The following is a 26011-nucleotide window of genomic DNA, read 5'->3' on the forward strand; positions in this document are numbered from 1 at the left end:
CATGCTGGTCTCAAAGTCCTGGCCTCAAGTGATCTGCCTGCCTTGGCCTCCCAAAGTGCTGGGATTACAGGCATGAGCCATTGTGCCCAGCCCTCTTGGTGAGTTTAATAGAACATTTTATATGATTATAATTTATCTCCTTTCTTATTATCAGTGGTTGCCCTAGAGTTTGCAATATACATTTATAACAAATCCAAACCTACATACAAATAACTATACTGTTTCACAGGTAGTGTGAGTGCCTTATAATAACAATCTGATTCCTCCCTCTCATCTTTGTATCATTGCTGTCATTCATTTCGCTGATATATAAGGATATACAAACACATATGTATATATATGCACACACAAGATATTTGCAGAAGAACCCGTAATTGAATACATTGTTGCTGTTATTATTTTGAACCAACTGTTTTCTGTTAGACCATTTGAGAATAAGAAAAATAAGATGTGGTGCCTCATGCATGTAATCAGCTTTGGGAGGCCAAGGTAGGAGGATTACTTGAGGCCAGGGATTCAAAACCAGCCTAGGCAATGTAGTGATATCCCATTGAGATCCTGTCTCTACAAAACAAAAAACAAAAAAAAACCCACAAAAATTAGCCAGGCATTGGCCTAGCATGGTGGCTCACGCCTTTAATCCCAGCATTTCGGGAGGCTGAGGCGGGCGAATCACTTGAAGTCAGGAGTTTGAGACCAGTCTGGCCAACATGGTGAAACCCTCTCTCTACCAAAAATACGAAATTAGCTGGGTGTGGTGTCGTGTGCCTGTAGTCCCAGCTACTTGGGAGGCTGAGGCAGGAGAATTGTTTGAACCTAGGAGGTGGAGGCTGCAGTAAGCCAAGATCGTGCCTAGGGGACAGTGAGACTCTGTCTCAAAAAAAAAAAAAAAAATTAGCCAGGCATGATGGGCACGCCTGTTGTATTAGCTACTCACTCAGGAGGCAGAGGCAGAAGGATTGCTTGAGCTCAGGATTTGAGGCTACAATTTGCTATGATCATGCTACTCTGCTCCAACCTGAGTTGACAGAGACCGTGTCTCAAAAAAAAAAAAAAAAGGTTTTAAACTTCATCTGTTTCTTGTATGCTCATGCTTTCTTTATGTGGATCCAAGTTTCTGACCTATATTATTCTTATCCTCTCAGAACTTAAAAGTATATATTTAAAAATATTTAATATTTCACTGCAACCTTGACCTCCCAGGATGATGGGACTACAGGTGTGTGTTACCAATGCTAATTTTTTTGTTTTTCTCGAGACAGTGTCTCACTGTATTGCCCAGGCTGGTCTCAAACACCTGGGCGAAATCCTCTTCCCTCAGCCTCCCAAAGTGCTGGGGTTACAGGTGTGAACCACTGTGCCCAGCCTTACAGTTTTTTTTTTTTGTTTTTTGTTTTTGCTAGTCTGACATGATGTAGTGGGTAAAAGAAATTGCGGTAATTAGGTCTTTAGTTGTGTGGTGGTAAGGTGTTGAGAAGCGCACTATAGTCCTATGATTACATCTCAGTCTTTTATTGATACTATGGACTTCACAAATGTTTCGAAGTTGTTTTCTTCCTTCTTAGGTGGGACAGAATGGCTAGAGTGGGCTGCAGTTGGGTATTTCCCCTCCCCCAGGTGAGTTAGGCTCTGATAAGCCCTAACAGGTTAAGCACTGGTTAAATAGTTTCTCCTGAGGGGAGGCCTTGTTAAGAACAGAGTGCTCTGGTGTTTTTCAAAAACGGTTCATTTCCCCACTCCATTGTTAGAAGAAGGAGGAGATTTTTTCCCTGTGTACTATGGTTGAGTTCCTGGAGATAAAACGAAAAGTGCCAGGGGATTCACTACATGAATGGGTTCCCCTGTAGATTTTAACTCTCCGTGTTGTCTATGCTGAGCTTCCAGCAATTTCTTAGTTACAATTAAGATTTTTCTGCCCCGGTGATGGTTTTGCAGTGGTTTCTGCTAGAGAGCTTTTGCTCTGGCAAGTTGTTACTCCTTGAATTGACCTATTTCTCCAGTCATGGGGCAGCAGTTTGCCCTGTGTCCTCAACATCTCTTAACGATCTAGAATGAATTACTGATTTTTTAGTTTGTTCATCTTTTCACTTGTTGTTAGGATGGAGTGATAAATTCTAAACTCCTTATACATGAAACTGGAAACTGAAAGTCCCCTTTACTTGCTTTAATTTTTTTCAGAGTAAAAACCATGGGTCTTTAAAATAGCCTTTAATCCGATCCCTAATATTCTTTGTTCTTCATCTTGTCACACCCTCTCCCTGTGTATTCCTGTCTAGCACACTGATTCCTCACATATTCCATCATTCTCCTGACTTTGCATTGGTTGTCGCCTCTGTTTAAAATGGTCTTCCCCTAGAAAGATAATCTGCAAGGCTTACTTTCTCACCTCCTTGAAGTCTTTGTTCAAAATTGACTTCTCTAATCACCTATGTAAACTTATCCGTCAGCCAGTATTCAGGACCTCTTCACTCTGGTCTTTTTGTTGTTGTCCTGTAGAATTGATTGCCTTTTCAGATGCTCTAGAATGTGTTTGTTTAATACATGTATTGTTCATCTTCTGTTGCTAGAATGTAGCTTTATGGAGTAGGGGTGTTTGCTTATTTTGTTCATTAATGTATCCCAATTCCTGTATATGTTTGTGGCCCATTGTAGTTGACCAATGAATGTTTGATGAATGTATGAATGAATGTGTATGGTCACATTTGTTCTTTTATGTTCCTTTATCTATTTGGAAACTCCCATACTGGTATATTTCTTCTTTCCTATTACACACCTCCTTCCCCAGACAATTATCCTAATCTTCAAAAACCTTATTTTGAAAAAAAAACTAAGTGATTAGTCTATTATGTCTGTTTGTCCTGATTCTGAGATTAGTATGTTTAACTTTCAGCACTGTTAATAACAAGGGAATCTATGTTAAGCATAGCCACAGTCTTCTCTGCTGAATCAGAGGCTGTTACAGTGAGTGAAAGCTGCTAAAAGTTTCAGGATTCTTTTGGCAGTTTAAGTGAAAGAAATAAAACTGTTTTATAGAAGCTGTAAACTTTGTTGCCTTAGAGGGGAGTTCTCAAATTTTAAGGTGTCTAAGAATCACCATGGGGAGATCGTTAAAAATGATAGCTTGTTAAAAGTACAAATTCTTTCTCCTAATCCTTGAGGTTCTGAATCAATAGGTTCATAGTAGGGCCCAGAGTTTGCATTTTCAATAAGTACCTGGGGTGTCTGATGCTGGACGTCCATGAATATAAATTAAGTAACATTGTTTTAGACCCTACATACACTTAGGATATTTTTTTGGTTCAGAGATGGAAGAGAAAGAGCTGGAGAAAGCAAGAAGAAATTTTCTGGAATAGGTGTTTAGAATATGGAAGAAAACCTGGAAGGAGAAAATACATTTGCTTATGCATGACAAAGACAACTCATGAACTTCCTATGCCTCGAAGAGACCTTGGGTAGTCATTTAATTAAAATTAATCACCCTTGGAATTTCCAGTGCAGAGAGCTCACTATATTATAGAGCAGTCCATCCACTATTGTGTAACCATGATTATTATTATGTTCTTAATTCTCTTGAGACAATGTATTTTTCTTTTTCTTTTTTTTTTTTTTTTTGAGACGGAGTCTCGCTCTGTCGCCCAGGCTGGAGTGCAGTGGCCGGATCTCAGCTCACTGAAAGCTCCGCCTCCCAGGTTCACGCCATTCTCCTGGCTCAGCCTCCCGAGTAGCTGAGACTACAGGCGCCCGCCACCTCGCCCAGCTAGTTTTTTGTACTTTTTAGTAGAGACGGGGTTTCACCATGCTCTCCAGGATGGTCTTGATCTCCTGACCTCGTGATCCACCCGTCTCGGCCTCCCAAAGTGCTGGGATTACAGGCTTGAGCCACCGCGCCCGGCCTGACAATATATTTTTCTATAATTTTTATCTGTTGGTCCTAGCTGAGTTCTCTAAAGCCAAACCAAAGAGGCAAATATAGTAAGGTGATTTGTGTTAAAATATAAAATAATTATAACCCCCTTATTTTTCTGAGAGATAGTTAAACATGTAGTCTGTTCCCAGTTTGTGAAATTTCATCCATCCATGGGATGAGGATATACAGCCTTTCTCGGCCAGACTTTGTTTTTGATTCTGCCTCCAGGGTCAGTTCTCTCATTCTCTTCCTGGTCTGTTCCTGTTATGTTCTTTGTCTCCAACTCTGCACCCTCTGCTTTTCTCAGTACTTCAGGTTTTTCCCAGGTACAGCCAAAGTAGTGGCAGACACAGTTCTAGGTTTGTCAGGAGAGGAGCTTACTGTAGTACATTTGGTTGCAGTAGTGTTTTCTTTTTCCCTGCCAATAGATTGACTTTCCTTCTGTATTTGGAATTTTGGTTAATGTAAAATGAAGATGATATACTGTGGAGTGTCCGGTGAGATACAGAGGTCTTCCTTTTTGCATCTCAAATGTTTCTTCTCATATCTTTTTTTTGTTGTTATTCCTAAAGTAGAAGTTCTTTTAGTGAGGGTCTATTGGTAGAAATTTTTTCAGTGTTTATTGTTATTATTTCATCTTGGTTCTCAAACAGCTAATCTGACTGGATTTAGAGTTCTACATTATCAGTTATTTTCTCTCAGCCATTTAGCACCTTATACTTGAGCTTGCATTGTTGCTATTGAGAAGCTAGCTCAGTCTTAGGATCTTAGGTGAAAGGATACACCGTGGTTTATAGGTGACCTTCCTTTGTGTGGGAATTATCCTTTTTTTTTTTTTTCCTTGCAGTTTTTAAGGTTTGCTCTTTCTTTGTGATGTATCTGAGTGTTACTGTTATTTTTTAAATTTGGCTTGTGTTTTAGAGTTTTGAATCTGAGAATTAGTGTCTTCATACTCTCTTTAAACATTGACTCTCATTCATCCTATTTTTTTTTTCCCTCTGGACCTCTTAATTGTATGTTAGACCTTCTTAATCATTGTGTCTTGTAATTTCTCATATTTTCCATTTTTTAGGTCTCTGTGCTGTGTCACACAGAAAACTGTAGTTTTCTTTAGATTCACTTTCATTTCTTCATTATTTCATCTTTGTGTAGTTTGCTGTTCAACTTGTCTATTAAATTTATAATTTAAAAATCATTATTAAAGTTCTCAATTTTAGAAGTTCTATATGTATCATTTAAGAAGCTGTTTGGCCAATTCTGATAGTCTGTTGTTAGTCAAACTTTTATTATCCTCTTATTTCTTTATTAAACACACCTGTTTTATGTCTGATAATTCAAATGTATTCAGTTCTTATTTTGTAATTTGCTATTTCTGTGGACCCTTGTGGCTTGTTTCCTCACACATTTAAATCATAAGCCAAAGTTACTTGGAACTTTATCTATGTTAATTTCTTGAAGCCTGGTGTATTAGTTCTCACGCTGCTAATAAAGACATACCCGAGACCAGGTAATTTATAAAGAAAAAGAGGTTTAATGGACTTGCAGTTCCACATGGCTGAGGAGGCCTCACAATCATGGTGGGAGGTGAAGGACAAGCAAAGGCACGTGTTACATCGCAGGCAGGCAAGAGAGCATAAGTAGGGGAACTCCCCTTTATAAAACCATCAGATATCATGAGATTTATTCACTGTCATGAGAACAGCATAGGAAAGACCCACCCCCATGATTCAGTTACCTCTCACCAGGCCCCTCCCATGACATGTGAGAATTATGGGAGCTACAATTCAAGATGAGATTTGGGTGGGGACACAGCCAAACCCGTATCACCTAGTTTTAATGTTTGTTTCTCTACTTTTGCCAAATGCCTGAGTCCATTACCAGCCTGAGATCCTTTTCAATGAAAATTGGAGGTTGGATTATCTTGTCTATGTGGGTAGTAGAATTCTGACCTGAGATCTGCAAGTTGGTAGGTTTTTGTTTTTTGTTTTGTCTTTGTTTTCTTTGAGACAGAATCTTGCTCTGTTGCCCAGGCTGCAGTGTAGTGGCGTGATCTTGAGTCATTGCAACCTCTGCCTCCTGGGCTCAAGCTGTCCTCCTGCCTCAGCCTCCTAAGTAGCTGGGACTCCAGGCATGTGCCACCACGCTTGGTTAATTTTTAAATTTTTGTGTAGAGCTGAGGTCTCACTATATTGCCCGGGCTGGTCTCAATCTCCTGGCCTTGAGTGATCCTCCCACCTCAGCCTCCCAAAGTGCTGAGATTACAGGTATGAACCACCATGCCTGGTCATTGGTAGGTTTATGACTAGGAATTCTCAGGGAAGATTTCCCTTTTTTCCCCCTTCTACATCCAGAATTAAGGACAAGACATGGAGGTATTCCCATCATTTTTTTTTTTTTTTTCCTGTGAAACTGCCCTTTTCTTACTCATCCACTGAAACTCATTTTTTAGAGACTCCTGGCTTTATGCAGGGATCTTGTCCATCACTTACCATCCTTGTACCAGCTCCAAAGCTTTGCCTCTAGTTTACTAGTGCAGATGGATCACTAGTAATTTGGTGAATGGTTTGGTATCAAGGCTCTTCTTTCTTTGGATTTAGTAGTTCCTGCTTTCTTGCCTCCCAGAATTTTTGTTGCATTAGCTGTGTATTTACAATATTATTTAAATAAAATTTGGTCCAGTATTTTAGGTATTATGTATAAGAAGGGGATCTCTACATATGGATGATCTGCTGTGTTTTAAGAAATGATAGTTGTGAATGGCTTGTTTTATATATACATATATATAGATAGATAGATAGATAGAGACAGAGACACATGTAGACACACACATACACACACACACACACACACACACACACACACACACGCATGCATAGATGCTCATCTGTGCCAAAGTGAAAAGTTGGAAATGAACTAGGAACCATCATCACAATAGGTATTTAGTAGTGATGAAAAGAGGTCGTCCTCCAGAATTCTACTTGGCTTGAGTTGGCTAATCCAGTATGTTGTGGCTGAAGAAAATACTGGGTCTTTAACATCTACAGATGTGAAGAAATTATCAGGATAATAGCTATTAGATTTATATCAGTGCTATTAGAGATTTGTGGCTCTCCAACATTTCTCATCATTGCTTTACCACAAGCAACTATGGCCTTAAGTATATCACATTACTAGCTCTAACCCTACCTTCATCCTTATCTACTAGTTTATTATACTTAATACTTCCTTTGTTATTTAAAGTAATAACAGCATTTATAGCAAGATTTCAGCTGGGTGCATTCTTGGGTAATTTCTTCTGTGTTTTTCCGGAAATATGCTGCTGCCAGGCTAACTTTGCCAGGCATTTTATTAATATTTGGTCATTGTTTTATTGTTGCTGCTTATTACACCAAGAAGACAGGACTTTAGGGCCATGCTTTTCTTTTTTTTTTTGCTAGGGGAAGATCTTTATTATTGATCAAGATAGGAATTCTAAATGCCATGTAAATTTGGGACAATATATGTAAGAATTATTATCTCACTTAAGGTGCCTTGAGTTCTTTTTCTTTTCCTTTTTTTTTTCAACTTTTTAAGTTCTGGGGCACATGTACAGGATGTGTAGGTTTGTTACATAGGCAAACTGCCATAGTGGTTTGTTACACAGATCAACCCATCACCTAAGTATTAAACCCAGCATCCACTAACTGTTCATCCTGATACTCTCCCTTCGCACTCCCCATCCCCATCCCCATCTCCAGACAGGCCCCAGTGTGTGTGTGTGTGTTGTTCCCCACCATGTATCCATGTGTTCTCAGTGTTCAGCTCCCACTTATGAATGAGAACTTGCAGTGTTTGGTTTTCTATTCCTGCATTAGTTTGCTGAGGATGCTGGCTTCCAGCTCCGTCCATGTCCCTGCTAAGGACATGATCGCATTCCTTTTTCTGACTGCATGGTATTCCGTGGTGTATATGTGCCACATTTTCTTTATCCAGTCTATGATTGATGGGCATTTAGTTTGATTCCATGTCTTTGCTATTGTGAATAGTGCCACAGTAAACATACGTGTGCACGTGTCTTTGTAGTAGAATGATTTATATTCCTTTGGGTATATACACAGTAATGGGATTGCTGGGTCAAATCGTATTTCTGCCTGTAGATCTTTGAGGAATCACCACACTGTCTTCCACAGTGGTTGAACTAATTTAACTCCCACCGGCAGTATAAAAGCGTTCCTTTTTCTCCATAACCTCTCCAGCATCTGTTTTCTTTTTAATAGTCACCGTTCTGACTGGTGTGAGATGGTGTCTCATTGTGGTTTTGATTTGCATTTTTCTAATGACCAGTGATGTTGAGCTTTTTTTTCATATGTTGGCCCCATGAATGTCTTCTTTTGAGAAATGTCTGTTCATGTCCTTTGCCTACTTTTTAATGACATTGTTTTTTCTTGTAAATTAGTTTAAGTTCCTTGTAGACTCTGATTATTAGACTTTTGTCAGACGGATAGATTGCAAAAATTTTCTCCCATTTTGTAGGTTGTCTGTTCACTCTGCGGATAGTTTCTTTTGCTGTGCAGAAGCTCTTTAGTTTAAGTAGACCTCATTTGTCAATTTTTGTTTTTGTTGCAATTGCTTTTGTAGTTTTTGTCATGAAATCTTTGCCCGTGCCTATACCCTGAATGGTATTGCCTAGGTTTTCTTCCACAGTTTTTGTAGTTTTGGGTTTTACATTTAAAGGACCATACTTAAGATTATAATGGAGATTTTAAAAATACAAGAAAATGCTGTTAATCCCTCTGTGCAGAAATAATCCCTATTAAAATTTTGATATATTTTCATCTTATTTTAAAATAGGAAGTTCATGTTATATTGTATATACAGTTTTGTTTCATAACTTGTTTTTATCACATATTTGTCTTAGCTTCCTCATCTTATTACATATGCTTTTAGAACTTTTAAATAGCTGTATTGTATACTATCCTACAACTGTATCAGTTTACCCATTTCCTCTGTTGTGTTGGACATTTGGGGTTATTAACCCTTTGCTTTTGTAAATCTGTAGTGAGCATTCTTGGCATATATACATTTGCAAATATCTTGGATTATTTCCATAGGATATTTTTAAAAACCAGATATTCATAGTACATGGGGTATAAATACTTCTATGGCTCTTGAAACATAATGCCAAATTGTGCTGCAGGATTGCTACATGTACTAGTTTATAATCTCCACTTTTAAGTGTGTGAGAATATCTATTTTACCACATCTTTTTCAAAATGTGGTAATCCTATGATGATAATCATTTTAAAAATAATTAGGTAAAATATGCATTTCTTTGATTACTAATGAGGTTGAGATTTTTTGTATGTTTATTTTTCTTTTGTATTTTATAAGCTGCCTGTTCAGAGTTTTTAAAAATGCAGTTTCTTTTCACTAGCATGTTTATCTGATAATTTTGTATTGATCTGTACCTAGTGAAATATATTAACTAATTGTATATGTTGCTTATTATTTAGATTTTGCCATCTAATCTTGATTATGAATGCTTTATATAATCAAATTTCTAAATCTTTATGTGGTCAAATATATTACCTTTTCATTATGATTTCTCTCCCCTCAACTTTTCTCAATGTTTCGAGTGACTTTTCTTCATGCCAAGGTCAGATAATGCCCTATAGTCTATAGAGTGTATTTTAGTGTCTTTATAGTTGTTTTTCGTCTTGTCTTGTTTTTTTTTTTTTTATATTCAAGTTTTAATCCATTTGGAATTCTGTGGAGATACAGGGATTTTGTTTTTCCTCCCCCAATTTAAATAATTCACCCAACAGCATTTACTGACAGTTCTTTCTATTTCAACTGCAGTGCTTGAAATGCTATCTTGATCAATGCTTTAATTTTGATATGCACCACCATTGTGTATATTGTGTAAATCCCAATTTTGGTATTGTCAGAGTTTGTTTTTCTGTCTCATAGTTTCGAAATGATATATGATTGTTTTTGCACTTTTTGATTACTAAGGCTGTAACACATCTTTTCACATGTTTATTGACCTCTTTCTATTGCTTGTTCAGATCTTTTGCTAGTTTTTCAGTTAGTTTGTATTTTCATGGATTTGTAACAATTCTTTATATATTCTGGGTAGCAGTTTTCTATTATATGCATTACAACTATTTTTTCCTAGTCTGTGATTTCACTTTTTACTTTTTGTAAATTTCAGTGTAATTAAATTCGTCAATTTTATATGGTTTGTGTGTTTTCCAGTCTTAATTTGACAGATACTTACTGAGCATCTACTATGTTTCAGGGACTATTTTGGGTACTTGGGATAGGTCATAAACAAAATACACAATATTTCTAGAGTTCACATTCTAGAAGCTCAAGAAATATTCATAAAAATATTCACATGTATTTTTCCCGAAAGTGTTTATAAGTTTTGCTTTTTCAGTTTTAGATCATTAATCTACCTAGAATTCATTTTTTATATGATGTGAAGTATGAGTAACCAGTTATCCAAGTACCGTTTATCGATTAACATATTGTTTCTTCACTGTTTTGTAGTGACACCTCTGTTAGGTATCAAGTTTCTGCATTAGTGTGGGTTTGTTTCTGTGTCTATTTTGTTTATTGGTACATTTCTCTGTCCTTGCATCTGTATTACACTCTTAATTACTATGGTTCTATAATAAGCCTTGATATCATAGGTCTTCATACTTTATTTTTCTTCAAAATTGTTTGACCTGTTTTTAGTTCTTGCCGTTTTTTTTTTTTTTTTAGATGGATCTCACTCTGTAGCCCAAGCTGGGGTGCGGTGGCATAATCTGGGCTCACTGCAACCTCTGCCTCCCAGGCTCAAGCGATTCTCTTGCCTCAGCCTCCCCAGTAGCTGGGACTACAGGCGTACACCACCATGCCTGTCTAATTTCTTGTATTTTAGTGGAGACGAGGTTTCACCATGTTGCCCAGGGTGGTCTCAAACTCCTGAGCTCAGGTGATCTGCCCACCCCGGCCTCCCGAAGGGCTGGGATTACAGATGTGAGCCTTTGCGCCCTGTCAGTTCTTGCCTGTTGTATATGCATTTTATAATCAGCTGAACTACAGTTACATCTTTGGTTATGCATGGCTTCCTTTTCAGGGCTGCTGTTAGCTGTGTCAGATAAATCCTGCTGTATATTGGTTGTGTCTTCTGGTTTTAACAGTTCTTAGGATGCTTGAACTTCCTAGTGCAGTTTCTTTCTTTCTTACATTTTTCTTATTCATGACCTCCCCCTTCCCTCCCTCTTCTCTTTCTTTCTTTCCTTTCTTCTTTTCTTTTCTGTTAGTGTTTTTGTTTCTATTGTTCTTTTCATGTTCCCATCCTTGTTTCTTCTTTTTTCTTACGGTCATTCTAAAGAGTATTTTAAAAATATATTTTGATTGAAGTAGTATATTGTGCATGCGACGAGGGAAGCAAATAATAAAGAAGCATATAAAACAACAGGTGCAAGTCCCTCTGATATCAGTTGGCTGAGACTTCCCAGATATTTTATGGGGGCATGTATAAATCTGTGTCTATTGAAGAAAAGGTCATATGCAGACTGTTCTGTAGCTTGCTTTATTTTTTAATTTAATTTTAATTTTATTATTATTTTTTGAGATGGAGTCTTGCCCTGTCACTCAGGCTGGAGTGCAGTGGTGCAATCTTGGCTCACTGCAACCTCCGCCTCCCGGGTTCAAGTGATTCTCCTGCCTCAGCCTCCTGAAAGTAGCTTGACACTGCAGGCGCCTGCTGCCACCACGCCCGGCTAATTTTTGTATTTTTAGTAGAGAGGGGATTTCACCATATTGGCCAGGCTGGTCTCAAACTCCTGACCATGCGATCCACCCGCCTCCGCCTCCCAAAGTACTGGGATCACTGTGTCCGGCCAGCTTGCTTTATTTTATTTCGTATTTTAAAAGACATTCTTCTATAGCTAATTTCTTCTCATGGCTGCGTTGTATGTATATACAGTGATTTAACTAGTTCCCCATTGATGGACTTGTAGATGTCTACTTCCTGATCTTGCAGCTTTCAGACACGGCTGATCCTCACTGGCATAGTGGAAGTTGGGTAATTTATTTTCTCTCTCCTTAGGCCTTCCCTTTCACTCTTTTCAATTTAGTGGGGTTCTACCAAGAACTTTCTTATATGCTCTTCAGAGCACTGGCATGTAGCTTTCTCAAGAGGAAAGAGTTGGCAGTAAACCTTGGTGTAGTTCTTTTTTCTGGTTCTATCTGTATTTTACTGTTAAAAAACCCCCCAAAACTCAAAAGTATTTTTTTTTTTTTTTTTTTGAGATGGAGTCTTGCTCTGTTGCCCAGGCTGGAGTGCAGTGGTGCAATCTTGGCTCACTGGAACCTCCGCCTCCTGGGTTCAAGCCATTCTCCTGTCTCAGCCTCCTGAGTAGCTGGGATTACAGGTGCCTGCCACCCTGCCCGGCTAATTTTTGTATTTTTAGTAGAGACGGGGTTTACCATATTGGCCAGGCTGGTCTTGAACTCCTGACTTGAGGTGGTCCACCCGCCTTGGCCTCCCGAAGTGCTGGGATTACAGACGTCAGCTGCCATGCCCAGCCTCTATTACCGTATGGTATCCTGGAGGAGTGTTTGTTTTGTAGTGTTAAAATTAGCAGCCTGATTGTAGAGTTGAAAAATGAATGAGTTGGAGAAAATGAACATGGAGTATTTAAGCAGCTCTTTGCCACACACTTGACTATGAGAGGGCAGGGAATGAAGAGATGCAGATCTTGAGATTTTTCATTTTATTGGTGTTACATTTTTTGAAAGAAGTTAAAGTTGGATATCTGTGTTACATAATTTGTCCATCTCTTAATCCTCCTAGCCTCCACCAGGTAGTGTGAAGATGCCTAATGTACCCAATACACAACCAGCAATAATGAAACCAACAGAGGAACATCCAGCTTATACACAGATTGCAAAGGTTAGTTCATGTTAGTTGTATAAATTCATATTGGCAATTATAATATCAATAACATTTACTTTCAGAGCAAAATAATTCTTTATATGGTTACATTTCTGTTGTTTAATTTTTAACTCACTTACAAGTCTGGATTTGCTGTCTTGTCACCCTTCAAATATTCATTCCTCTCTGTCAACTTATACCATTTTTTAAATTCTATTATTAGGAATTATTGAATTTGTGTATCATCTTGGTGTATAAATTTTTATTGCCTTTGGTCTCACTTTTTAATGCATGTACTACCATTAAGGTAAAAATGATGGAATAATAGATATTATTGGGAGAATGTTATAATGCTAAAGTAATAGTGTTAGGAGGTAGAAGATTGCAAAAATCTGAGAAGAAAGATTAATAAGATGCCTAATAACATGTAAGGGCAAATTGAGTTATAAAGAATTTCTTAATCACATCCTTTGACCTCATTCTCCTATAACATTTAAGATATTAGAAAATATTTTTGCATTGGTGGCCTTATATATCATTTAATCTGATTTATAGGAGCCAATTCAGTTGCCCTTTTTTCTATTGTTCATTTTCCGCAACTGTTCCCGTTGCCTCTGTTCTTCATTCGTTTAGGCATAGAGGTCATCTTAATTTCATTTTCCAGAGTACCTAAGGATTCTGGCTACTTTTACTAAGAGAAGTTTTCCTGTCCTAATGGACCCAACATTCCCACTGAGGGTTTTCAGAACCCAAAGACCAAATGGACCAAATATCCCTGTAATATTTTCTGTAACTATGATCTTCAGTAAAATTCCTGTACTTTGGAAGTGCGTTTGAATTAGGTTTCTCTCATAGTAGAGAAGTAGGAGTTAGCATATAAATGTTAAAGTGTTTTATACTTCTGACAGTCTGTTCATATATTGATATTTTTTATTTAGGAACATGCATTGGCCCAAGCTGAGCTTCTTAAGCGCCAGGAAGAACTAGAAAGAAAAGCCGCAGAATTAGATCGTCGGGAACGAGAAATGCAAAACCTCAGTCAACATGGTAGTATCCAAAGAAGTTTGAAATAAAAATAACTTTTAAACACTTTACATTATGTCTATACTAACTCCTAGGTTATTTGGCCTGTGGATAAAACCCTGCCCTGTTTTCCTGTTCTAACAAGGAGATCAGACACAGCAGATTGCCTCCTTGATACTCTGTAGCCTTCTAATCTTGGCTGATTTGCATAGTCTTTTGTTGATAGATTAGAACAGTGTTAGCCTCATCACACACAGAATGAATGTGAATACGATAATTTTTGCTTACTCTGAGGCCAGGAGCCTTTGATTCTGCAGTTAGGTCCTCCTTGATTCTATTGAATCTTTGTGAGTACATTTGCATGTACCCTACATTTGACTCCTATCTGATTTATTCAGGTCAATTTCAGATTATCTGCCCCAGTCCTCACAAGTATTTTGTCAAATCATGTTAGAAAAATTGGAAGCCTGAGGTATTCATATGATGCCAAAGAAAAAAGCGGTGAATTGTTTGCAGTGAATTCTATTCAGTTTGTGCCTGCCAAAGCACCTCAAAGGAGTCTCTTAGGGAAAGCTAGCAGTCTGCAGTGAATTCTATTCAGTTTGTGCCTGCCAAAGCACCTCAAAGGAGTCTCTTAGGGAAAGCTAGCAGTCTCTGAGTAAGAAGAGATAAAAGAGCTAGGTAAGTCACTGTTAGGATGTCTGGGATGAGCTAGATAAGTCATTGTTAGGATGTCTAGCTTTGATGCAATGCAAAGCTAGAACAATAACAATATACAGAACTATTTCTTTTTATCTTAGAATGTGTAAGTCTAGGGCTTTGTGAGAACACATTTATCCTGAGTCATTTTCTTGCTTGCAGGATCAGAGGTAGCATCTATAGAAGGAGAAACTAAAAGTTGAACTGAGACCAATGTTTCTGAAGTACCTGTAACTAAAATCCATCCTATTTTTTCAGTACTGGCAAAGACAAACTATTTCTATGAGAGATATGTTAGTAAAGACAGTAACAAAGAATAGGAAATTAACAATTAGACTGCAGTATGTTAGCACATTTTAGTACTTTTCTGCTCTTAACTCATACTTAAATCATCAGTACAATCCTGTGAGGGGTGGTACAGTTTTTATTCTCATTTTACAGATATGGAAACTAAGGCTTGGAGGGGAGAGTAAGTTGCCCAAGGTGACCTTGCCCAGTAGGTGGCTAGCCACTTATGGTTCCAGAGCTTCTCTTCTTTACAAGTATTCACTGCCGCTTCTCAAATAGTATGAGATTGGTATGATAAATGAACTATATGAAATTTGAATAGTATGATAAATGGAACACAGGAGACTCATTGGGGAGAATCAGAAATAGGTTATTGTTCTTTGTACTATAAAAATTACCCTGGTCTGGAAAAAGTATGTAAAATTGAGTTTTTAAAAATTGTGGGATATAACATCTAAAATTGGGAAATGGCCTTAGGTGCTGTTTTTACCCTCTGTTTTCATGTTTTGACTTCTTTAATTTTTTATTTCCCCCACCATTTCTCAAGTCTTATTTTTAATCTAGTTTCTTATATAGAGACATTTTTTTTCCCCTTTAATGTTTGAATTTGTTTTTCTCTCTGCGTTTTTAAAGGTTCTCTAATTCCTTAGCTTCCTTATCATGACTGTTTCATGTTTTCTTTGTTGTAGGGTTTTCGTACATATATCTTTTGGATATTATTATTTCCCAGATTTTGAGTATTCTTAATTTCTTTCTTTGGTATTGGTTTAATCTTGGACTTAACAGAAAACTTGAAAAAATTAGAAGCTGGTCTCTCTCCACATGGGATAGGAATTATAACAGAATTATATTTGAAGATTTAAGATGCTGAGGAGAAAATTGAAGTTTAAAAACTGGATGGCCTTTACATGCCAGCCAGACTCGGGACTGTGAAATAAATCTGTTTTAGGGCAGAAGCACTGGATATGTGCTTTCTTTTTGTTTCTTGTTTTTTCTATACATAAATGGTTCCTGCTAAATGTGATATGATATGACACTGGAAAATTATTTTACCATCTAATGTGCTCTAAGGTGATGGTATTCTGAGAAAATTTTTTAAAAATCTAAAGCTTATCTTTCAAAGTTCTAGGAATACAGAGATATAGTACTACAGTTTTTCTAAACTTTTATTAAAATAATGGAGTTTTTCTTTATTGTGAAACAAAAATAAGAATGTCACATTTGTTATAATATAAATAACCTTTTCTTTTTTTAAAACAATTTACAGGTAGAAAAAATAATTGGCCACCTCTTCCTAGCAATTTTCCTGTTGGACCTTGTTTCTATCAGGATTTTTCTGTAGACATTCCTGTAGAATTCCAAAAGACAGTAAAGCTTATGTACTACTTGTGGATGTGTGAGTATATAACAATTTATATCTTTGCTTAGAATTTGTATTTTTGTTGTCAAAATCCACTTTTTATTTCAAGGATAATATAGCAAACCAGTCTTCTTTTTCTATACAAAAAGCTTAATAATCACGATTTCAGAGTGAAACATATCATATTCAGGTACTTCAGAATGTACTGTATGTGACAATGTAAGTCCTTGGCTGAGAAAAACCTGTATGTTGAGAACTGGCATTCTTTTGAGGAAAAGACAACTTCTCTGTCATGTGGGTAAAATTTTGTAAGATTCTTTTTCCTTGAAAGATGTTATCTAGTCATGATTTGCTTGGAAAAAATAATGCATACTAATTTTATGCAAAGGAAGGTCATTTAAAAGAGTTCTGTTAAATATAGGTGTTATAGCTGTTTTTAAAAAGGCATAAATTATTACATAAACTAATTGTTCTTTTCATAGCTTTGGATACAGTTTACTTTTTGTTTTCATTTGCGATACTTTTATTATTGAAAGTGCTTAATTAATACAGGACATTTTGTTGAACGGAACATTAGAATATACATTTGGGGCTTTGATGCTCACATCACTTTGAGTATAATAACTCATGGAATACTGAAACAAAATGTCAAGCGGTTAACAGTTTTACTGTGTGTGCACAGACCTCCCACTTACTCTCAGTTTCATTTGTATTCCAAACAGTAGTCTCAGCCTCATTTTGATATCATGTCAGAAGGGGAGGTAGCTATTGAGGGTTCTCACATGCACAACATCTGGGTTAATGGATAATTTGTAGGGTACATTCTTGATGGAGGAAATTTACTTGTTTTTACTTTATGATTAATGAGACTACCGCCCCTCCCTTAATGGATGAGATAATTTTCCTCCAAATCTTTTAGGAGCATTCTTCATGTATGCCAAGTTGTTTTGGAATATGAGAAGTGATTCCTAATGGATAGTCTATTTTTAACTCTTCGTTTTTAGTATTTTTTGAGGTATTCTTGATCTAATATCTTTTGCTGAATCCTGAGTGTCAGTAGTATATATTTTTAATATTAAATGATTCCATGTATATGTACATGCTAACCAATTTTTATTTAGTCAGTATAATATATGCATTTATATTTTATATATGTTTATTTTTTTAAATGGGTAGAAATTGTCCTAGCATTTTATTTTATTTATTTATTTATTTTGAGACAGTCTTGCTCTGTCGCCTAGGCTGGAGTGCAATGGCGCCATCTTGGCTCACTGCAACCTCCGCCTCCTGGGTTCAGGTGATTCTCGTGCCTCAGCCTCCTGAGTAGCTGGGACTACAGGCACATACCACCATGTCTGGCCAATTTTTGTGTTTTTAGTAGAGATGGGGTGTCACCATGTTGCCCAGGCTGATCTCGGACTCCTGGCCTCAGGCAATGCGCCCATCTTGGCCTCCCAAAATGCTGGGATTACAGGCATGAGCCACCATATCCAGCCAGCCTAGTATTTTACATGTATGTTCTTTGACCTAGTGAAAAAAATATAAATATATATTTTTTGAGATGGGGTCTTGCTATGTTGCCCAGGCCGGACTTGAACTCCTGGCTCAAGGGATACTCCTACTCCAGTCTCCTGAGTAGCTAGAACTAGGAAAATATTTTTTGGAGGAAATGGGTGTTGGAAGAAAATTATAGAAGGAATTCAGTAAGTAGAGATTAAATGGGAGAGATGGTTAATTTTAACTAAATGATTAATTATCAATGCTGATTGTTTCAGAATAGATCTGTTTTGTCGGCCGGGCGCGGTGGCTCAAGCCTGTAATCCCAGCACGTTGGGAGGCCGAGACGGGCGGATCACGAGGTCAGGAGATCGAGACCATCCTGGATAACACGGTGAAACCCCGTCTCTACTAAAATAATACAAAAAACTAGCCGGGCGAGGTGGCCGGCGCTTGTAGTCCCAGCTACTCGGGAGGCGGAGCTTGCAGTGAGCCGAGATCTGGCCACTGCACTCCAGCCCGGGCGACAGAGCGAGACTCTGTCTCAAAAAAAAAAAAAAAAAAAAAAAAGAATAGATCTGTTTTGTCTTAGAAATATATCACCTTCTGAGTGTCACAGAAATAATGTAGTTGACTATATTTTTCTCCAGCCTTGTTCAGTTGGCATGTCTGTCAACTGTATTCAAAGGGCTTACGATTCCAGTTAGGATTCTGTTTTGAAGAAGCAGATTCCCTGGAACAAAGTAAGATCTATTACCAGCTTACTAATGTGCCTACATTTTGTAGAATATTGCCTGTTGTAATAAATTATTTTTAGAATATATTAACCTCTTGATTTGGGGGTTGACTAATGTTTTCACACTATAATAATAATTACAATGAGAGCTCATATTTATTGAGGATTTACTTTGTGTCAGTCACAGTGCTAATCACTTTATATATATTATCTTACTATATTAAATCCTAACCACACCTCGAAGGAAGTACTACATTATTTGGTTTTAAAGATAGGAAAACTAAAGCTTAGCAAATTTGAGTAACTTGTTCAACATTACGTAAGTAAGGAAGGAGGTGTATAGCTTGACTGTAGGGCTCAGAGTCTAGATTTCCAGCTTCTGCCACCTACAAAGAACAAAGAACCAAAATGAAGAGGTAATTTACATTTTAAGCTGAATGTGAAGAAGATATGCTTTCAAAGCTACTTTATTTGAAGCACATAATTTAAACTATAAATGAACTGAAGCAAATAGAAATATTGTGAAATGAATTTCAACCTCTTTGAGTGTACTCTTGAATTAAAAAAAGGAAAAAATAAAAACAAGCCATCTACATTAAAGACCATTTGGTGAAGATAATATACTGAGATAATATACTGTTATAAAGCTATTTATGTTAGGCATCTATATTGTAATTCAGAACTTACCAAGAAGAATATTATAATGTTGCAAATTTAGATCAACTAATACCAGATTTGAGTGCTTAATGAAGCAAACTGAAATTTTATGTGAAGGAGAGTTGTTCAACTTGTAAATCACATAAACAAAATGGCCCAGAGATTTCTTTAGTGTTCTGCCTACTCTTGGAGTCTACCAGCATTGATTCATCACTCACTCAAATTGGACTGAAATTAGCACTATGGAAACATATTTTACATTTACCTTACCTTTCTTTTTTGAACTCTGCGTAAGTGGACAGATTGTTCAGTAATTAGCCTTGGACATTTTAGTCTTCATTGGGATATAAGTAAATGATTTATTGATCATGTTTCATAGAAAACATTTAGAAAAACATTTTTATTACACAAAATTAGATTGATATTTTCATCTATACTTGGAAGAATTTTCATGAACTTTAAAGCATAATTATACATATATTTTATCTTTCAGTGGATTAGGAAATAACATAATTTGAAAATTAACATTTAGTTAGAATGTTCTTTTTTTTTTTTTTTTTTTTGAGGCGGAGTCTTGCTCTGTCGCCCGGACTGGAGTGCAGTGGCCAGATCTCAGCTCACTGCAAGCTCTGCCTCCCGGGTTTACGCCATTCTCCTGCCTCAGCCTCCCGAGTAGCTGAGACTACAGGCGCCCGCCACCTCGCCCAGCTAGTTTTTGTATTTTTAGTAGAGGTGGGGTTTCACCGTGTTAGCCAGGATGGTCTCGATCTCCTGACCTCGTGATCCGCCCGTCTCGGCCTCCCAAAGTGCTGGGATTACAGGCTTGAGCCACCGCGCCCGTCCTAGAATGTTCTTAAGGTCTAAAACTTTTTAAGGCAACTGGATGCTATTTAATGCTGCCTAGTAATAATTTTCTATTTTACAGTCTTTTCAATTCTGTTTTTAAGATCTTAACACAACCACCCTCATTTTGATGCCAAGGGTTTTGAGTAAATTTATTATGAGCAAGCATTCCTGAGAGTTAAAAATTCTAATGGGACTAGAGTAATGAGTGAGAGTGTTTCTTTTGTGATAGAATTGAATGGAATTTTAAAGTTGGAAAAGCTGAAAAATTGAAGCTTACAGAGGTTAAATGATTGTCTTAATCTAAGAGCTTTTTTTTTTTTTTTTTTTTAAAGCTCTAGAGCTTGTTTACTTATCTGGTGGGTTAGGTAAGAGCAAATTTAGGCATCCCAGAATGTGTGTGTATATCCTGTTTTATTAATTATTAATTTATTTGATTTGTAAAGAAATCTTAAAGTTTGAGGTTTAAAAAAACTAGATCCAATACATTTTCCCAATTGTTAATTTTAATTCAAGAGTTGGCGTATTTTTGTTGATTTGATAATTAACATTTAACACTCTTTTAACTTATGTAAGAATGTACTTACTATAATAAATTCAGCCTGTGAATAAATTTTTTAAAAATCCTTTGAAACAGTTATTAATTACAGTGGGTCAAAGTAGTTCTTTAGGATCATGGTATAGTTAGATGTTACAGATTTTTTGTTTTTGGTCTGTCAGGGAAAGTAATTATTAACAGCATATGATGAATTTGTCAACATCTATTTGTGTTAACCAAAAGAAAAGCCTGCCACAGTAACTAAAATGCATTATGTAGTGTGGGGAAGTGAAGAGGGGACTTAATAAATTTAATCCTCTACCAAAATGCAAGTTTCTTTTCAGGATTTTACAAATGGACAGCTCTATGAAGATGAATGAATAATCATTATGCATTGAGTATACAGTCACTAGAAATTGCTGCTGTATTAGTATTTTTAGTCCAGTTTTTAGTCTGCAGCCCCTTTCTGTAAAGATACAGTTTTTCCTCCTAAGTCCTGCGTCTTTTCCTGGCAGGCACTGCTTTTCTTCTTGGGCTTCAGATCAAGAGACATCATATGTTTCCTTTTCGGGAAGAAGCCCTTAAGGTAGTGTGCCTCTGGTTTAGCTACGTCATTGTGAGGAGGCGAGGGCCAACAGAATTTTTGCCAAACAGTACATGTATTAAGACTTGATGGCTCAAGCCTGTAATCCTAGCACTTTGGGAGGCTGAGACGGGCAGATCACGAGGTCAGGAGATCGAGACTATCCTGGCTAACATGGTGAAACCCTGTCTCTACTAAAAAAAAAAAAAAAAAAAAAAAGACTCGCTTTCCTGTGTATACTCTGTTTTCAAATCAAATACGTTAAGATACAGCAGTGTTTTGAAAAATATAAATGGAAACACGGGGTAGAATACATTTGCTCTTAGGAAGTATTTTTTTATTTACAGTTTTTTGTTGGATGAATTCATAAATTGAATGTAAACATTTCTTTTTCTATTTTGTTTTCTGATTCCACAGTCCATGCAGTAACACTGTTTCTAAATATCTTCGGATGCTTGGCTTGGTTTTGTGTTGATTCTGCAAGAGCGGTTGATTTTGGATTGAGTATCCTGTGGTTCTTGCTTTTTACTCCTTGTTCATTCGTCTGTTGGTACAGACCACTTTATGGAGCTTTCAGGTAAAATGTGTGTACTTTAAAACACACTCTTTAAAACCTGTGAAGAATTGGTAGTACACCTTAAAGGGAAAATTGACACATTTTCATTAAAAAATTCTTGTATTGTTGTATAACATACATTCAGGAAAGTTCAATATAGCATGCCTGTGTATTTATTGGATTTTGTAAGTCATAAAATTCCATTTTTTTCTCCCATTTGACAAGACCAAACATGAAAATTGATGGAAAAATAAGAACAGTCTTAGAAGTCAGTATTTGTAAAATATTCTCTTCCATATGTTATACTTTAAGAAAAATTTTGCTCTTTGCCCACCCCACCCCTACCTTCAAAATCCCAATTGGTGCTTACAGTTTTAATTTTTAAATTAACCTAGGAAAGGTAAATATACATGCAATATTTAAAAGAGCCATTTGCACCTAGCAACTTGGATTATTTTCTTTATAAATTCATTTTAGGTTTTTTCAAAGGCAGCAACATTTTAAAGACCATTTATGCTACTAGGTTAAGTATGATGCTTTACATAGTATATTTTAATCATGGTTAGGGTTAACATTTCCTAAGTGCATGTTCTATGGGATATTAATAGGTGCTGGGAAAAAAAAGAGCTCATAAGCTTAGTAAATTTGGAAACAGCTGGATAATATGGTTAAGCAAGTTTCTTCATTTCAGGATTTCTTACACTCTTTAAGTACCTAGTATGATTTGTGCTTTATGACTTGACCATGCAACCATTATTTGTAGAACTATTGCTTTAAGAAGTATTGGGAAATACTGATGGAAATGATAGTCCTATATGGGTTCATATATTTAATAGTTTTTTAACTCATTTTTATTTGAGTAAACTCATTTGTGAATAACAAACTATTTCAACTCTCATGAATAAGGGGTAACATTACTAGGATATATGCATGTGTTGTTTAAAGATATATTAGGGAAATTGGCCACATTCAAGTGTTCAATATATTTTTCCATTGCAACCTAAAATCTTTTTAGTTAACCAGAATGTGTAACACACATACACACACACACACATAGAGTTAGAAACCCAGATCTGTAAACAGATGGGGGAGAAACAGAAGAGAACAGGAGATGGGAGAACATTAGGGAATTTGGAGAGAAAAGGTGTCAGACAATGAAGAAGTAAATTATTACTTAGAAATGGCATAAAGAGAAGAAATGATGAGTGGAGGAGTGAAGGGAAGAAATGATGGGAGAAGGGAAAGGAGAAAAGAACCTTTGGATACATTAAAATATGGGAGATTGGTTGCCAAGGAACGGAGAGAGCTTCTCCTGTAGACATGGGTTGCAGAGGAATGAAAGAGACATATTTACTCCTTGCATGATCTGAGTTATTGCTGTTATTTTCTTGGTTATCTAAGCGTGGCTCACAAGGCTTTTTCTATTTATTTTTGACGTCTAACCTCTGCCTAATGACCTCCATCACATTACCAATATGTTACCAATCTGTGATGATGCTGGCTGGTAGGAGTGAGGATATCTTTATGAAACTTTTTTAAAAAAGTGACCTGAGACTAGGGAATTTGGATTTTAAACCTTCTGTGACTTATGTAGCCAAAATAAATGACTAAAAGCCAACTTTCTGCCTTTTATTTCCTGAAGTCACTTGGTATTTTTTGTTTTCCCCCATTTTGGCAGTTGAAATAAAAATACTCGATTGAACATTTTTACTTCTGGCATTATTGATCCCTAGGCTGAGTTCTTGTTGCATCTCAGTCTTTTAGAGTATATACAAATATATTAATAATCTGGTTTTCACTGTGCAGAGTAGAACTGAGAGGAATACTTTTTTTTTTTGAGACGGAGTTACGCTCTTATTGCCCAGGCTGGAGTGCAGTGGCCTGATCTCGGTTCACTGCAACCTTTGCCTCCTGGGTTCAAGCAGTTCTCCTGCCTCAGCTTCCCAGGTAGCTGGGATTACAGGTGTGCACCACCATGCCTGGCTAATTTTGTAGTTTTAGTAGCGACAGGGTTTAACCTTTTTGGTCAGGCTGGTCTTGAACTCCTGACCTCAGGTGATCCGCCCACCTCTGCCTCCGCCCACATCAGCCCCCACAAAGTGCTGGGATTACCAACATGAGCCACTGCGCCCAACCCCAAGAGGAATACTTTTTGTGGGGAAAGATGAATTCAAGTATTCATAATCATTAATATACCTTCCTGTTATGTATCTCTGGCATTTCCTTATATTGATATATTTACAGGACTTTGTTCTCCATATGGTAATCTCATTGTAAAAATCTGAAGGAAAATTATATAGCGAAGTTTCAAATGTATGTTTTTTTTTGAGACGGAGTCTGGCTCTGTCGCCCAGGCTGGAGTGCAGTGGCCGGATCTCAGCTCACTGCAAGCTCCGCCTCCCAGGTTCACGCCATTCTCCTGCCTCAGCCTCCCAAGTAGCTGGGACTACAGGCGCCTGCCACCACGCCCGGCTAATTTTTTGTATTTTTACTAGAGATGGGGTTTCACCATGTTGGCCAGGACGGCCTCGATCTCCTGACCTTGTGATCCACCCATCTCGGCCTCCCAAAGTGCTGGGATTACAGGCGTGAGCCACCGCGCCCGGCCCTGTATGTGTTTATTAAAGTTAAGTTTATTAAGTATCAGGATTAAACATGAAGTTGTCATTTTGTTATTTATGTAGTTTACAAAATTGTAACTTGGGGCTGGGTGTGGTGGCTCATGTCTGTAATCCCAGCACTTTGGGAGGCAGAGGCCGGTGGATCACATGAGGTCAGGCATTCGAGACCAGCCTGGCCAATATGGCGAAACCCCATCTCTACTAAAAATACAAAAAATTAGCTGAGTGTGATGGCATGTGCCTGTAATCCCAACTTGAGGCAGGAGAATCGCCTGAACCTGGAGGCAGAGGTTGCAGTGAGCCAAGATCATACCACTGCACTCCAGCCTAGGCGACAGAGTGAGATCCTATCTCAAAAAAAAAAAAAAAACCCCAACTTGGTCCTGAATCTTGTACTTCCACAAATCACTAGTCTTTGTGCAAATACATCAAAATACTAGGTAATTATTAACAAGGCAGCATTATTGTTGAATGTTGTTGAGCAACTGTTAGAAACTGACTGAGAAAGAATATTTGCATAGTGCTTGGTGATCCTGGCTTCGTCACTTAAAAAGCTGTGTGGTTCTGAGCACATGCAGTAAAACTCAGAGCTTCAGTTTGTTAGGTTTAAATGAGGGATATTTGTAGAGTTGAAAGGAGGATTAGAAATAATGTATACAAGTTTTGCATTATAGATGGTGAATAAATAGTAGTTGTAATTTTTAACTTTTTTTGGACCCTCTTAGATTTTATCATTTACATTTTATGATCTATAAGTGAACTGTGATTTGTTATAGATTATATTTTATAGAGCCATTATTTGTAGCTTTGAAGACAGTTTTCAAAATAGTACTTTCTCCCACTTTGTAATTATGATATATTTAATGCATACCAAAGAATACTTGAAACACAAGTTAAAAGGCATAATAATGAGTCATCTATGAACTGTGAGCCCACTGGTGAATTTAAAGAAATGAAACATTATCAATACTGCTGAAGCACTAGTATGTTTCCATTTCCCTGCTCCATAGGTAATCATTAGGTTGAATTTTGATAATCTTTGTCGTTCTCTAGCTATAATTTTAGTTTTATCATATGTGTTTGGACCCCCAAACCTTTTTTTAGCTTGTAGAGAATATTTTTAAAAGTATTTTAATATTTATAAAAGTGATACATCTTTGTATACAGGTTATTTTATATACAGTTTTAAGTAACTGTACAAAGATTTTTTTGGTAAAATAATGACCCCATTTTAATCATTTTCTACCAACAGTTCTTGCCCCTGACTTAGGTGGGCATTTACCTTTATATTGTAAATAATGATCATATACTGCCATTCCTTGGTTTTGTTTAAGTAGCCTTCTTAGGATATATTGTACATACTATAAAATTCACCCACTCTTATGGAAAAATTAGATGATTTATGTCTTTTTTTTTTTTTTACTTTAAGTTCTGGGATACATGTGCAGAACGTGCAGGTCTGTTACGTAGGTGTACATGTGCCATGGTGGTTTGCTGCACCTATCAACCCATCATCTAGGTTTTAAGCCCTGTGTGCACTAGGTATTTGTCCTAATGCTCTCCCTCCCCTTGCACTACGAGTGAAAACATGAGGTGTTTAGTTTTCTGTACCTTTGTTAGTCTGCTGAGAATGATGACTTCCAGCTTCATCCATGTCCCTGCGAAGGACATGAACTCATTTCTTTTTTATGGCTGCATAGTATTCCATGGCGTATATGTGCTCCGTTTTCTTTATTCAGTTTATCATTGATGGGCATTTGGGTTGGTTCCAAGTCTTTGCTGTTGTGAA

General features: G+C 37.0%; 1 protein-coding gene across 2 annotated transcripts in view; it reads left to right on the forward strand.

The window, feature by feature from the left end:
* The window catches only part of SCAMP1 (secretory carrier membrane protein 1), a 116078-nt gene that overhangs the window by 42342 nt on the left and 47725 nt on the right, over positions 1–26011 (forward strand). For both annotated transcript variants that reach the window (XM_023214925.2, XM_023214926.2), the window contains 4 exons: positions 12741–12839; positions 13760–13868; positions 16099–16227; positions 21463–21622. In XM_023214925.2, the coding sequence (XP_023070693.1) occupies positions 12741–12839; positions 13760–13868; positions 16099–16227; positions 21463–21622 (497 nt within the window). The remainder of the gene's footprint in view (positions 1–12740; positions 12840–13759; positions 13869–16098; positions 16228–21462; positions 21623–26011) is intronic.

The sequence above is a fragment of the Piliocolobus tephrosceles genome, chromosome 4 (assembly GCF_002776525.5).
Source record: "Piliocolobus tephrosceles isolate RC106 chromosome 4, ASM277652v3, whole genome shotgun sequence".
Taxonomy (NCBI): Eukaryota; Metazoa; Chordata; class Mammalia; order Primates; family Cercopithecidae; genus Piliocolobus; species Piliocolobus tephrosceles.